This window comes from Eurosta solidaginis, chromosome 4, assembly GCF_040869045.1.
Source record: "Eurosta solidaginis isolate ZX-2024a chromosome 4, ASM4086904v1, whole genome shotgun sequence".
Taxonomy (NCBI): Eukaryota; Metazoa; Arthropoda; class Insecta; order Diptera; family Tephritidae; genus Eurosta; species Eurosta solidaginis.
Window position 1 is genome coordinate 6,600,579 of NC_090322.1, and position 14,597 is coordinate 6,615,175.

The 14,597-nt window shown below is 36.2% G+C and overlaps 1 protein-coding gene across 3 annotated transcripts in view; it reads left to right on the top strand.

Annotated features, from left to right (window-relative positions):
- Positions 1–13,523, top strand: part of eIF5 (eukaryotic translation initiation factor 5) — a 49,866-nt gene extending 36,343 nt beyond the window's left edge. For all 3 annotated transcript variants that reach the window (XM_067779875.1, XM_067779877.1, XM_067779876.1), the window contains 4 exons: positions 561–657; positions 3,741–5,524; positions 10,778–11,245; positions 11,311–13,523. In XM_067779875.1, coding sequence (XP_067635976.1) covers positions 5,312–5,524; positions 10,778–11,245; positions 11,311–12,012 — 1,383 coding nt within the window. In that variant the 5' untranslated portion in view covers positions 561–657; positions 3,741–5,311 and the 3' untranslated portion in view covers positions 12,013–13,523. The remainder of the gene's footprint in view (positions 1–560; positions 658–3,740; positions 5,525–10,777; positions 11,246–11,310) is intronic.
- The last annotated feature ends 1,074 nt before the right edge of the window (positions 13,524–14,597 follow it).

Sequence of the window (14,597 nt, forward strand, 5' to 3'; positions counted from 1 at the left end):
AAACCTTGTTTTTAAAATTTTGATGTTGCTTTGCCCGGGGTGTCAACCCAGGGCATACGGTGTGGTAGGCGGAGCACGTTACCATCACACCACGGTGGCCGCCAATTAAAGACTTAAAATATGTACATAGACTGAATTTGTCTATGATGTGGACTTCGAACTTATGTATGTATGTTTGAAAGTTTGAGACTGTAAAATTGTATTCGAAAATTGTGTCATGTTCATGTTTATATTTAAAAATCAAGGACTTCGAATTTATATTCGAAATTAGAAAACTTCGAACTAGTATTTCAAAATTATTTACTTTTTATTTATGTTAAAAAATATTAAACTTCAGGGCTTTCTTCGAAAGTAGGAGACTGTTAATAGGACTTAGTATAAAATTATCTTCGAAAAATGCATATCATTATATCTACTAATTTAGTTACGCATATTATAGAATTTGTATTTAAAAATTTTAACATTGGAATTTTCGTACGAAAATTGTAAACTTTATAGCTCACAACGATTTGCCAAATTTTACATTTCATTTATGCCTATCATTTCTTTTTCAATTACAGAAACACCAGTATTCAAAGGAGCACCACCAACTCCACCTCAACGGCGCAAGTTGGTTAGTTCGTGCATGAATTCACATAGGCGATACTTAAGTCATAGGTAACTTATTGACGCTTATTTACCTACTGTTTTTTTATATTATTCATAATTCCGTTTTACTTTTATGTCGTATACACACGTCAGCAAAGAATTTGATAGTTATAAAGACTTGCAGTTGTCATGTCCACTTTCATGTTAGCCACTACTGCCAGCAACTACAATTACAATAAACATACAAAGAAATCTACATCAAAGTCATACTCTCCCTTTCCCTTCCTCTCGCGTCCTTTACAATGTGCTGTGCTCTGATGAAATTCAAAAAGTACGCTAGACTAAATGAGGCAAGAAAAAAATCAATACCAAATGCGCAAAAATTCAGCTTAATTGACAATTGTACATACATTTATATCTGCGTGCCTATTGTATATTAAATATTTAAGTACATATTTTATGCATAAGCGTAGATATTCATCATCAGAGCAGCATAACAAACCATTTTCCATGGCATGTGGCATGCGATGGTGTGAAAACAGCAGGTTGCTTTGGCCAATTTCGCCAGTATCCTTAGGAATGTTAACTAGCGCTTAGCGATCGCTAGACCATCTCTGATCTCTTCTAGCAGAACACTTTTAGTTATCACATCTTTAAATTTGTTAATTGATTGTTAACTATGCATTGTAGGTTAAGTTACCACTGTAAAACTGGCCTTTAGAGGCAGTTTTCTCGCTGATTTAGTGAATGGTCCATTGGTTTATGCCATCATCCTTTTGTATTATGGCTAGAATTTTTAGTGCATATTTTATGTATTCACGCCCCCACAGCAAAGTTATGTACACATGTAGTGTTTGTATGAAGTGTATCTAGTATGAAGCGCTGATGCCGTTAGATATTAGATAAATCATACACGTACATATATATTATATGTAGGTAGGTTGAGCTTCAAGATGAGTGATTAATGCTGTTATTGCCGAGAGCTAAATATGAATTTCCGCATTATTTTGCTTTTGTCGTTGTTTATGAATATAACAACAAGTGTTGAGTGTTGTACTGTCGTAGTGACAGTCCCTGGCCGGTTATTTATCGTTTCATATACATAGAACGTGGTTACGCATCCTTTTGCTTAATTAGTTGACACTAAAGCAATTACTTTGTTTTTAGCATTTTCTGTTAGTCTGTATTCCCACACGTAAGCAAAAAATTAAGGTGAGAGACTGCGTCTTAAATCATGCTTTATGTAACATTACTAAATAAAATAAATGTAAGGCGCGATAACCTCCGAAGAGATCTAAGGCCAAGCTTCTCTTCCAATTTGCGTCATGCTCCTCTTGATTTTCCCTACAAATTGGCCGGACGGGACCTACATGTTTTATGCCGACTCCGAACGGCATCTGCAAGGCAGATGAGTTTTCATTGAGCGCTTGCCAAACACTGCCGAGGGGCGACCCCGCTTAGAAAAATTTTCTTCTAATTGAAAAACCTTATTTCTAAAATGTTTGATGTTCCTTTGCCCGGGGTGTGAACCCAGGGCATGCGGTGTGGTAGGCGGAGCACGCTACCATCACACCATGGTGGCCGCATCGTTGGCTACCATCACACCGCGTGGTAACATTACTAAGCTTACTAAAATAACATATCTTAAACTCTTAAAGTTTTTACGATTACGTTTATTACGACTGCCAAAGCCTGATCTTATTGAACATCAAACTATAAAAATTGTTAAACTAATTAAGGAGTACAGCACATAGCCCCCAGCGGTTTGGAGGGCGTAAAATGTATCCGCCTGTCGTAAGAGGCGACTAAAATACCCACATGATTCAAGGAGTTGTGCAGCGCAATCTTTTCAAGTAGTTTCCAGCGCAATTTATAGCTACTCCAACCCAATTTTTAACCTCACCTACCCGTAGCGATCGTGTTTGTTTAGCATCCGAGGCTATGGAGACCTCAAGTTTTTCGTGGAATTAAGGGGTGGGCGGGATGGCCTAGAAGGTTCAAAGTGATTATATCTAATCGTTCCCAAAATGTTCGGGCTTGTACTTTAATGTTGCTTGTTAGCGGAACGTACCGGCTCTATATCCAAAAAATCAACATAGATAACACTCCCCAAAACCTTCGGGAGTGTCTTTATCGCTACAACAAAAACGAAAGTAACAGTTCAGAACATAATTTTGTTTTAACCTCTAAATTTATACGCAAAAGTATTTTTATCAAGAACAAGGCTTTAGGATTACTAATGAATTTTGTAGTAGAGAGGAGTTTATTTTCATGAGATTAAACAAATATTTTCACTTACTAGGCAATAAATACGATTTTGTCCATAAAATCGACTCAAGGTGATACCTGGCTGTAGACTTCAAATTAAGTTTATAATGTTTAGAATGCTTTTAAAACTTTGCAGTCAAAAAAAAAAGACATAGGCTTTGAGAAAGTTAGAGATGAATAAATTTTTGAAACATTTTCAAAAATTTGGGACTTAAATGAGTTTTCAAAAATTTTATATTTGGAACTCTATACGAAAACTATACATACATAACGAAAAATGGCACTGAATACAACGCCGAGATTGGTTTATTTCCAAGCCAAACTTGTCTAGGTTGAACCGGCCGTTTCGTGAGGACCTCACATACTTAGACTGAATGAGTTTATAGTGTTTGTTCAGGGACGATGGAAATCACTTGTATACAAGTTTTGTAAGTTTTTTTTAAACTGTTTAGTTCTTTTGTACTATGTAGTATTTTTGTACGAATACAGCTATTGAGCGTTGCATTAAGCGGTATCTTTCAAAAGTTATGTTTATATTTTAAAAGCCAAGTCCAACAAAACGCGATATGGAATTTTTTCATTGGGTGTTAATTAATATTCAAACATTGAATATAAAATAAATGTAAGGCGCGATAACCTCCGAAGAGATATTAGGCCGAGCTTCTCTAATAATATTATCGAAAATATTGTTTTCGAAAACTGTAAGTTTGGCATTTTTGTTTCAAAGTTAATGATTTCGATATGATTTGAAAATTTGCACATTTGTGCGAAACTCAGATTTGTTGTCAAAGCTTTTTTTTAAATTCCATATATTTATTTGTTATTTAATAATATCCTAAATGTTTGAAATCTTTTCTAAATTTGTTTTTCTAACTTTTTTGCAGGACTTCAAAATTTTCTAGTAACAGGCATCGGAAGCTGCAACCTTTTAGAGAAACGTGAGCCAATTGCACACTCGTAGGCACCACGTTTTTCAATTTTTCCAAATATTTGTAAACCATAACTACAATCCAGATATTTAGCAGCAACAAACATATAGCACTAAAACTAATAAATGTAAAGAGAGAAAAAAACTAAAAAATCATCTTTTATAAGATACCCAAAAAGAAGTCGACTACAAACAAATATACATATATTTAACACAAAACCCCAAATAATCCGCTCCCAATCAAAAATTGGTGTGCAATTTGCATAAAAAAAAAATATTTCAAAAAAAGTGGAGAACAGTAAAGTAGAATAACTAAAACAATAATTTTATAACAAAATCTAGCGCTGGAACTGTGAAATAAAACGCAGTGCAATTTTTAATTTCAAATTGTCGAAGCAAACCTCCCAGAAAACCAAGCAAATAAACAAAGCGAGCCGTCGATAATAGTAAATAAAATTACAGAAATAAAACAACAACAATACATACATTGAAAGCAAATCAACCGCAGTCAAACATTGTACGTTTACGTATAATAATAACGGCGTTAAGCAGAATTAACAACAAATACAAAGCGCCAATTACAGTAACAAGAAAAACAAACTTCATGAATTTAACAATAAAAAAGTACAATAAATCAAAAAATAAAAATTTAAGTCATCTTCAGTCTTTGTTGGCATCGTTGTCCTCAACATCTTGGAGGGCGTTTCGGTGCTACGACGTCGAAGCGACTGTCTATAACGACAAACAGCAGCAAAAAGCGTGCAAAACAACCCGAAATATAACTGCAGCAGGATTAGCGGAAAATTTACAAATGTTCAGTGCCATTACTTGGTCACCTTGTTGAGGTTCTGAACGCTGAATGTTTAAAAAGCTAGAAAGCAACCAAGCAAGCACGAAACAATAACACCACGAAAAACCGTGCAAGAAAAGCAAGCAACATTGGCTCAAAAGCAGTAGCAGCAGCAGCAGCAACAACAGCAAGAAAAAAAACGCTCCTCGTTGATGTAAATTGCTAGAGCAGCAATTAAAGGCAGAAAAAAACATCTCAGCTAAAGCTGTAACATTGGTTCATTCACAATTTTTATTTTTATATGATATCAAATAACAGTAAAACACAATAGTTGGAGCCGAACAATACAGTTAAGTTTCGAGCCACAAACTAAAAAAAAAGCAAAAAAAAAAAAAGACCACAATATTTTAATAATAATTAAAATTTGAAGCATTGAGCTGAGAGCGTAATCCTTGCGCATTTAAGCCGAAATTTTACTCAAAGCGAAAAATTAGATACGCACAATAAGCAGCGCGATTTATTATTGTTATTACATCCTGTATACAATTACAAGTATTCTGTACGCAAAAAACGCAAAGAAATAAAATAAAAACAGCCAACAATCCAAACAATCAAGTACACTTTTAAAACATCAATTTCATAACAGAAATAGCAACAATTGCAAATATCAAGCAGCTCATAATATTTGAAAACACAAGTAAAAGGCAGCAGAAAAGCAAAAGGAATCATCAAACAAAATGGGATCCGTCAATGTGAATCGTAATGTCACCGACATTTTCTATCGTTACAAAATGCCGCGCTTGCAAGCCAAGGTCGAAGGCAAGGGAAATGGCATTAAGACCGTTATTGTTAATATGGCTGAAGTGGCACGTGCCATTGGACGTCCGGCCACGTATCCCACAAAGTATTTTGGCTGCGAATTGGGCGCTCAAACCCAGTTTGATTATAAGGTGTGTGGTGTGTATGAAACAAAACTTTAGCTTTACTCTTTCTTAATACGCTATAATAGTATTTTTACTAACAAGTTGACTGAATCAGAACGAAATGTGTATACCATGTATGTATGTATATCGACGTGCCATTCGAAGACTAAAACTTAAAAAAGTAATTTACAAAGAAGTACTATATAAAAAATTTCGAAAGTATTACTTATAGTATGACGTAACATATGTAGAACATTGACAATATTTATGTTTCTGACCACTTTTATAGTAACATTTTAAGTGTTCACGTAATTTTTAATGCTTTATTAAAAATAATAATTGTCAGTAGCATAGTGTTAGTAGAATTTACGTTTTGTTTCTGAATAGCCACTTTGTTTTCATACTGTCTTTTATTCGTATTCACAAGAAAAAATATTACTGGTTAGGTGAACACAAATCACCAATACCAAAGAGGATAAATATAATAAGAGCCACCAGTCTGCTACGAGTGGCGAGTAACTCGCTGGCAATTAAAAAAAAATTGATGCCTAATATTTTCCATGAGGGACATTTTCAATTGTCTCGCATTTATCCATGTCGTGTAGGCATCTTATGCAAATGTGATTTTTGGAAAGAGAATTAATTAATTAAATACAGTCGGAGCAGTAAACGCAAATACCCCACGAAAAGGTATAAAGACATTTATGCACATCACGCAAAAAAAAAAAAAAACAAAACTGCGATTACCCTAACCAAAAACATTATGCAAAGTAACGAGTGACGTCTCTTATTATATTTATCCTCTTTGCCAATACATTCATTCGCGAAATAAATATTGTAACGAATTTAGTGCGATTCCGCTTATTTGCAACCCTCTACTAACGTTCGTATCGCTAAACTGTTGAATAAATAACTCCAATATTCAATAATGCAAAATAGTCTTTATTACACTACTTTGAAAATACTTTACAATAACACTTATACTTCGCAACTGATAGCGTGCTTAAATCAAACTGATTGCTGCTTATTCAGCTTTCGCTCCTCTAATACTCTCTGCTGTCTCGTTCGCATACTTCTAGGCGTTTCTTCTTCTAGAATTTACTACTTGGTTACCAGCTATAAACTACAGATGCACGTTTATAGCCTCTCGCATAGCCATAAGCGCTTGTATATGTGAGTAATACTTCCACCGAAGATTGTATACTTTTGTGAGTATCTCAGATATAGGCATGTGATTTTTAGTTTATAGTCTCGCATAGCCATATGCGTGTGTATATGTGAGAACTACTTTGCTGATAATTGCATACTTTTGTGAGTATCTCTCCGCTGCTTGTATCGGCTTAGAGGTGATAGTATCCCTTAGTGTTGCTAATATTCGTCACAAATAAACGTAAGATGGTATGTAAAATTTGTTGCATATCTCCAGGCGCAACATCTTCCACAAAAATATGTACTCTATGTAATCAAGTTTGGTATTCAGATATGAATTGCAACTTTTTTGTGGCACTTACAACAACAATTTGTTAGTAAAGACCAATTCAAAATTGGAATATATTGAGTGATATTAAAAAGTGATTGCAAGAAATAATTTAAAAAATACTACGCTGTTACGGTATATAAGTAAAATTTTGTCGAGGAATATTTTTGTGAATTACTTAAACCTTTGACTACGTCATGAAGTAGCTGTTTTGGTTATTTTTTGAGAGTTACGAGTGATGCTATAGAGGTCAATAAAAGTTTAAAATGAGGGGAAGGCATTAGATAAAAAACTCCGGGAAATTGGCGCCTTGAACTATGCAACATATTTTTTAAACCAAATATTGCATATGTAACCCTAGGACTTATACCCAACTTTTACTACGACTTCTTATACCTGGGTACAGGTGTGGCCAGTAGCCTGTTTTACCCGTTTTTTCTCACTTTTTCTGAGAAACAAGTTTTTTTAATGCAATGTTGTAGCTGACTGTCTTACGAACATTTTAAGTAGTTATAAACATATATTTGTAGCCTGCTTCTAAGAATTGCGCGCATTCTAAGTTATTTCTAAGAAGGCAATAATTTCTATTGTTCTTAGAATTTTTAGAATACAACCTTTTTCGCGCACTCTTAATTATTTAGAAGATTATATTGTACCCTTGCTAGAATTTGCTGACAAACAACATTTGATATAATCCAACTACCTGGCAAGTAAGAAATGCTTCCAGAAACTTAAGGGCTGCAGCTATATAAACGGCAGTTTTGCGAGTTTATATTCATTGTAAAGCTTTCTTTTGAAGTGTGAAGTTGATTTATATTTGTGAAAATAACAAGTCAGAAACAATTTAAAATATTACAACATGGATAGCAGAAGGAACATGGAATATTTGTCTTCGAATCAATATATGAGGTAAATACAAATAACTCAAATATAATTTCATAAATGGAATAAAAATTAATTATTTTTATATAGATTATCTGACGCTGAAAAAGAGCAGTACATACAAAACCTGTTTGACGAAATCTCAGATGATGAATTATTTTCCGACCCTGAAGGGGATGAAAGCGAACAAGTAGCAGTAGCAGATGGCGTGGTTGAATCGGATGTAGAAGACCCTGATTACACAATTGACAATGCCCAGGTAGATGACGCTGATTACGAAGAATCTGACAATGAATCCGGTGCTGCAGATGATTCTGAGGAGATCAATTTGCGTGCAGCTGAATTCGTAGCACGTGATAGTACCATATGGAGCTCATAGCCACGACTTGCACGCCAAACTAGGCAACAAAATATTTTGCGACAGCGAAGTAGGCCCGCAAGATCAACTACTATGATGTCAATAGTCAATACATATAAATGTTTTATGACTCCGGAAATGGTGGATATTATAGTACGCTACACCAACAAAAAAGCAGAAGCTACATATGCGGAATTAAACGCAAAACATGCAGAGGCGTAACCAAAAACATGGAAGAAGGTTACTTTGAGCGAAATGTATGCGTTCATTGGAGTGCTTATTATGACTGGCGCTAACCGCAGTAATGCCCAATGTGCGCCGGACTTGTGGTCGGTGGAAAATTGTCCATTATATCGTGCGTCAATGGGCATTAACCGCTTTCAGGCCATACTGCGGTTTATAAGGTTTGACGATGGCAACACACGGGCACAAGGTTTGGTAACTGGCAAAGCTGCACCAATATCCGAGCTATGGACCATGATAAACTACAACTTTGAGCAGTCATATAAGCCAAGTGAATATCTAACGCTAGACGAGCAGCTCTTTCCATATCGTGGCCGCACCCGTTTCACGCAATACATCCCATCGAAACCGGCAAAATATGGCACAAAGTGTGGTGGGTATGTGATGCTAAAAACGCATATCCACTGCATGGACAAATATATACTGGCCAAGCACCTACGGGACGGGAAACTAACCAGGGTGAACGCGTGGTCAAGGATTTAGTAAGCCGCTTTCATGGAACCGGCCGAAATATAACGATGGACAATTTTTTTACATCCCTAAATCTACTGGAAAGCTTGTCATCCATGAATTTGACGGCAGTTGGAACTCTGCGGAAAAATAAGCCCTACATACCAAAGGAGATGGTGGCACACAAAGATCGTGCAGAGAGGTCAAGTACATTCGGTTTTAGGCCCAACATATCCATTTGCTCCTATGTGCCGAAAAAAAACAAGGCAGTTATATTACTATCATCAATACATGACGATGATCACATTGGCGAAAGCGGCGAACCAGAAATGATCGAGTTTTATAACAAGACAAAAGGAGGAGTGGACGTGATGGACCAATTGCTTGGAGAATATACTTGCCAAAGGATGACAAAGCGTTGGCCGTTGTCCCTATTCTTCAATATGATTGATTTGACGGCATTGGCAGTGTACATCATATATTATGAGAATAATCCCAACATTAGATGCACCAATGCTAAGCGTAAGAGATTTCTTCGCCAGCTCGCCAAGGAACTGTCTATGCCCATAATTGAAGAGCGGTCGGTGAATCAGCAAGTGATGCTGAACTTCAACACAAAAATTGCAGTCGCGAGTTTTATAAGTACGGCCTTGCAAGGAAGTGCTGACAATAGGCCATCAACGTCTGCAGCTGCTGGTGCAAAACCAAAGAAACAGCAGGTTGGAAGCTGTTTTCTCTGCTACATCCATGACCAACACAGAAGACGAACGCGTAATATGTGCAGAATATGTCAGCCCCCAATATGCATACAGCATTCTTCAAATACATTTACATGTAATATTTGTGAAAATAATGAAGACAATTGAATAATTTAAATTTGTTTGCATATTTAGTTATAAGAAATAATCAATAAAATAATATTTTGTAAAGAAAATAATTAATAAAAATTTGTTTCCTTCAAAAAATGAGAAAAACGAGAAAAAAGCTACTGGGCACACCTGTACCCGGGTGTAAGAAGCCGTAGGTGTCAACTTTGAAAGCTTATATATCATCAATGCATGGACATAGCATGACAAATAGAACACCAATCGACGTAGATTTACTTCGTTTTCCTAGATCAAAAATTTCAAGTCAATATCTTTAGCGATTTAGGAGCTACATCACTCCAAAGTAGCTACTGGCCACACCTGTACTTGGGTATAAGTCCTAGGGTTAAATTTACTCAATTGTTTTTGTTTTTATCGGCCTATTGATAAACGATTCAAGGTTCGATTCGAGCTCAAGGCCAGAACAATAAAAAAAAATAAAAAAAAAATAATAATTTATTTTTATAATAATAATTTAGAACAAAAATTTTCTACTTTTCCAAAAACAAAATGCAATTTTTCAAATTTAGAAAAATTAAAAAAAAAGAATTATTATCATTAGAAAAAAATTATTGTTCTGGCCTTGAGCTCGAATCCAACCTTGAATCACTTAAATTTACTCAAGCAAAATTTCAAAAAACACTCAGGGGTTTCATGGAATCGGATTTTGTCGAAAGCGGATTTGAAACCAATGAATATTGATGCAATGAAATCAAAATCAACATCAATGGTACGGTGATTGCTTTATATTTCTTTATGGTCTGCAAATCTAATTTGAACATCACAGCGAAAACTTTACAATTCATGGCAGACATATTTATTGATGTCAAATCCTATTCATTCCTACAGCGATCGACAATTTGTGAACTGAGTTTCCCGTACGAATAGGGGCAGACTTTATTATATGGCTTGGAATTATTAAGCACCAAAAAGTGCTGTCACACTGTGGCATCACTCCCTTATTTTTCTATAAGTGCATAACTAATTATTTCTTTCTTTTCCAGAATGAACGTTTCATTGTGAATGGTTCGCATGATGCTACCAAATTGCAAGATCTGCTAGATGGTTTTATACGCAAATTCGTTTTGTGTCCGGAATGTGACAATCCCGAAACCGACTTAACTGTCTCTGCCAAAAATCAAACCATATCACAATCGTGCAAAGCTTGCGGTTTTCATGGTCTCTTAAAAGTCAATCATAAAGTGAACACGTTCATTTTAAAGAATCCACCAACTGTTAATCCCGCTGCGCAAGGCTCTTCACTTACCGAGGGCAAACGTTCGAAACGCGGTAAGAAGAATGGCGAAAATGGTGTGGATGGCGAGAAAGGTGCTAGTAATTCGGGTGGTGAGTCGGATGGCGGCAGCGGCAATCAGGCCAGTCAAACTGAAGCAGAAATAAAAGCTGCTATACCGGTTAAGAATGGAGATGATGACGATGATGATGCTAATTGGAGTGTTGATGTTTCGAAGGTAATTAAAAGTAGAAGAGCCGCTTTGGTTTTACGCTTAATATTTTTTTTTTGTACGTGTATTAGGAGGCAATACGCGCACGTTTGCAAGATCTAACCGATGGCGCTAAAGGCATGACCATATCTGATGATTACGATAAGACCGAAAAGGAGCGCATTGATATCTTTTATGAGTTGGTAAAGAAGAAGCGTGATGCTGGCGAACTCGACTCAGTTGCTGTACACAAAGAGTTGATGATCGAAGCTGAGCGTTTGGATATTGTGCACAAGGCAACATTAGTATTGGCTGAGCTGCTATTCTCTGACAACATAACATTGGAGGTGCGCAAAAATCGTAATCTCTTATTGCGTTTCACACACAACAATCCCAAAGCACAACGTTATCTCATCGGTGGTTTGGAACAAATAATTGCTTTGCATTCGTCCAAGCTAATGCCTAAAGTAGCAGGCATTTTCAAACTTTTCTACGACTCGGACATACTCGAAGAAAAGGCCATACTTGAGTGGTCGCAGAAAGTTAGCAAGAAATACGTTTCGAAAGATGTTGCCACTGAGATACACGAAAAGGTCAAACCCTTTATACAATGGCTCAAAGAGGCCGAGGAGGAGGAGTCCTCTGAAGAGGAAGAAAATGATTCCGATGTTGAAATTGAGTATAATGATCGTGCACGTATTGAACCGTTGAAGGCTGCTGCTGTGGCGACTGCAGCTAAAAAGATTGTAGACGATGATGATGAGGGTGAAGAAATCGATATAGATGACATCTAAATAAAAGGAGTGTTGAAATAATGTTGAAAAATAAGCGGCAAACTTGAAATATGATAGCAGTTGAAGCAGCGTTGACGCATAGCAACAAATACATAAACAAAAAGAAAAGAACATTTAAACGACACATTTGCTGTAAAAATTCATTGCAGTTTTTAATGTTTGATTTTTACTTTGCGTGTCTGCTGTTAAGAGTTTAAATTTTGTGCGCTTGGGCAGCAATTAAATACACAAAAAAAAACGCTTTATTAACTTGCTGTCGCTGCTCATGCGCTGTAATGCGTTTTGTTCAATCCTTTACGTGGCATTTACATTTGTAACAAATCTTGTTTTTGTGCGCGCCTGCTTTTTCATTACAAAAATAATAGCTGCTGCATAACTTTTCATTTGCGCTTTTTGTTTTCGCTGAATTAAAATTCAATATTTTTTAATTTATGACTTGTTTCTACAAATTTAAATATTTTGCGTTTATGCTTTTTTAAATGTAATTTTTAAACGGCAGCTAGATTAACGTAGTTACAGATTTGCTTCGATAATTAGCGCACACGCATTTACAACAATTATATATAAAAGAAAATTTTAATAGTAAAAAAATTATAAAATTTAAAACCAAAAAACGATTTTACAGTAGAAGAATATGCAAACACATTTTTCAATTATTGTTCTGTCTGTACGCTTTCCATGCGACATAGTAACGCTTAGGTACTTACTTTTTCTACAAAATATGTGTAAAATACATTTAAACAGCAATATGCTGTCCTACAACATACATTTAATCAAACGTCCACATACAAGTTGAAATGTGTAAAAGGAAATGTGCGTAGCGAAGGCTTTTGCGTTTTTCAAACTGTCGTATATTTTGAAATTTATTATGCAAATAAAAAATGTAAAAAAAAAACAAATAAATAAAAGATAAAAAAACAAAAAAAAAAAAAAAAAACAGTTATATATATATTCACTCTTGTGCTAGGCGGCTAACTGTCTCGCGTAAAAATTGAAAGTAATTATTTGATTAATTTCAAGCTAATCTTGCTTTATATAGACTGAAGAACATTTTCGCTTTATGGAGCGTCAAATATTGTTTAGCCTGCAACATGAATTTACTGTTGTGTTATTATTGTATTATATTAGTAATTTCTATCTTCTTTCACACTTCTGAAATCATGTTTTTTTTAATAATTTAAAAAAAAATTATTTTCCTGTTATACCCTTTTTTCACTATATATGTATGCCTCTCAACTTTCTCCACTACATTCATGGAAAATTATACTTTCCTCAACTTAAAAAATAGCACACTGAATATTTATGAAAATAATAAACTTTGTACTTTAATCTACGTAATACACTTTAGTATGTATAATTTGTACATACATACATAAGTATACAACAATATACATATATAAGCAGTACCCTTAAATATTCATATGCATGCAAAGTATTTTTTAAAAAACAAATCCCAAGCAAAATGCTAAATGTCAACGAATCCTAATAAAAAAAGCATCCAAAAATGTAAAGCTGTGTTGTTATTTTGTTTTGGGCGATTCCTATAAACACAGGGAAGGTGCATCTTCTTAAACTGGCGCTTAAGCGATTTTGGCTTTTCAGCATATTGCATCAAATCGTTTATTTTGTTCTCCTTTGCTGCTTTTGCCTAAGGGCGTAGTGCGGTCCGCGCCTAAGTGTGTCTTCAACATTCTATGCTATGCAAGTTATATATTTCGCGTGCTTCCTGGCTGTTGTTGTTGTTGTTGTTGCAGCGATAAGGTTGCTCCCCGAAGGCTTTGGGGAGTGTTATCGATGTGATGGTCCTTTGCCGGATACAGATCCGGTACGCTCCGGTACCACAGCACCATTAATGTGCTAGCCCGACCATCTCGGGAACGATTTATGCGGCCACATTAAACCTTCAGGCCATTCCCTCCCTCCCCACCCCCAAGTTCCATGAGGAGCTTGGGTTCGCCAAAGCCTCGTCTGTCAGTGAAACAGGATTTGCGCGTATAGGTGAGGTTGACAATTGGGTTTGGAGAAGCTATATATTGCGCTGGCAACCTGAAGGGTTGCGCTACACAGCCCCTTGAATCTGGTATTTTAGTCGCCTCTTACGAGAGGCATACCTACCGCGGTCATATTCTGATCCCCTAACCCGCTGGGGGTGTTTCCTGGCTCGCGCCAAATGGCTTCTCCAGGTCACAGGACTGCTCCCCGATGGTTTGGGCGAGTATTACCAATAATGATGGCCCTTGCCGTATATTGATCCGGTTCTTTCGGAAATTAGCAGCAGTGAGGTCGAGCTCGCCCATGTCGGGAACGATTTGATATGTCCACGTTAAATCTTCTAGGTCTAACTTTATGCGCCTCTTACGAAAGGCCTGCCTACAGCGCGAGTATTCTTAGCCCTTTAACTAGCTAGTGGAATACTACTACCTTCGTAGCATGAAGAGGAACAATGCCGAGCACTAGCCTCTGCGTGAGAACTAAACCGCCCAGAAACTATATATTGCAAGAGCGTAAAATGGCTGACGGGCCGACGCGTCGGTACGATAGACCGCTTTTCTTTCGTTAGAACCTCAAAGACCGCTGTTTTGCAA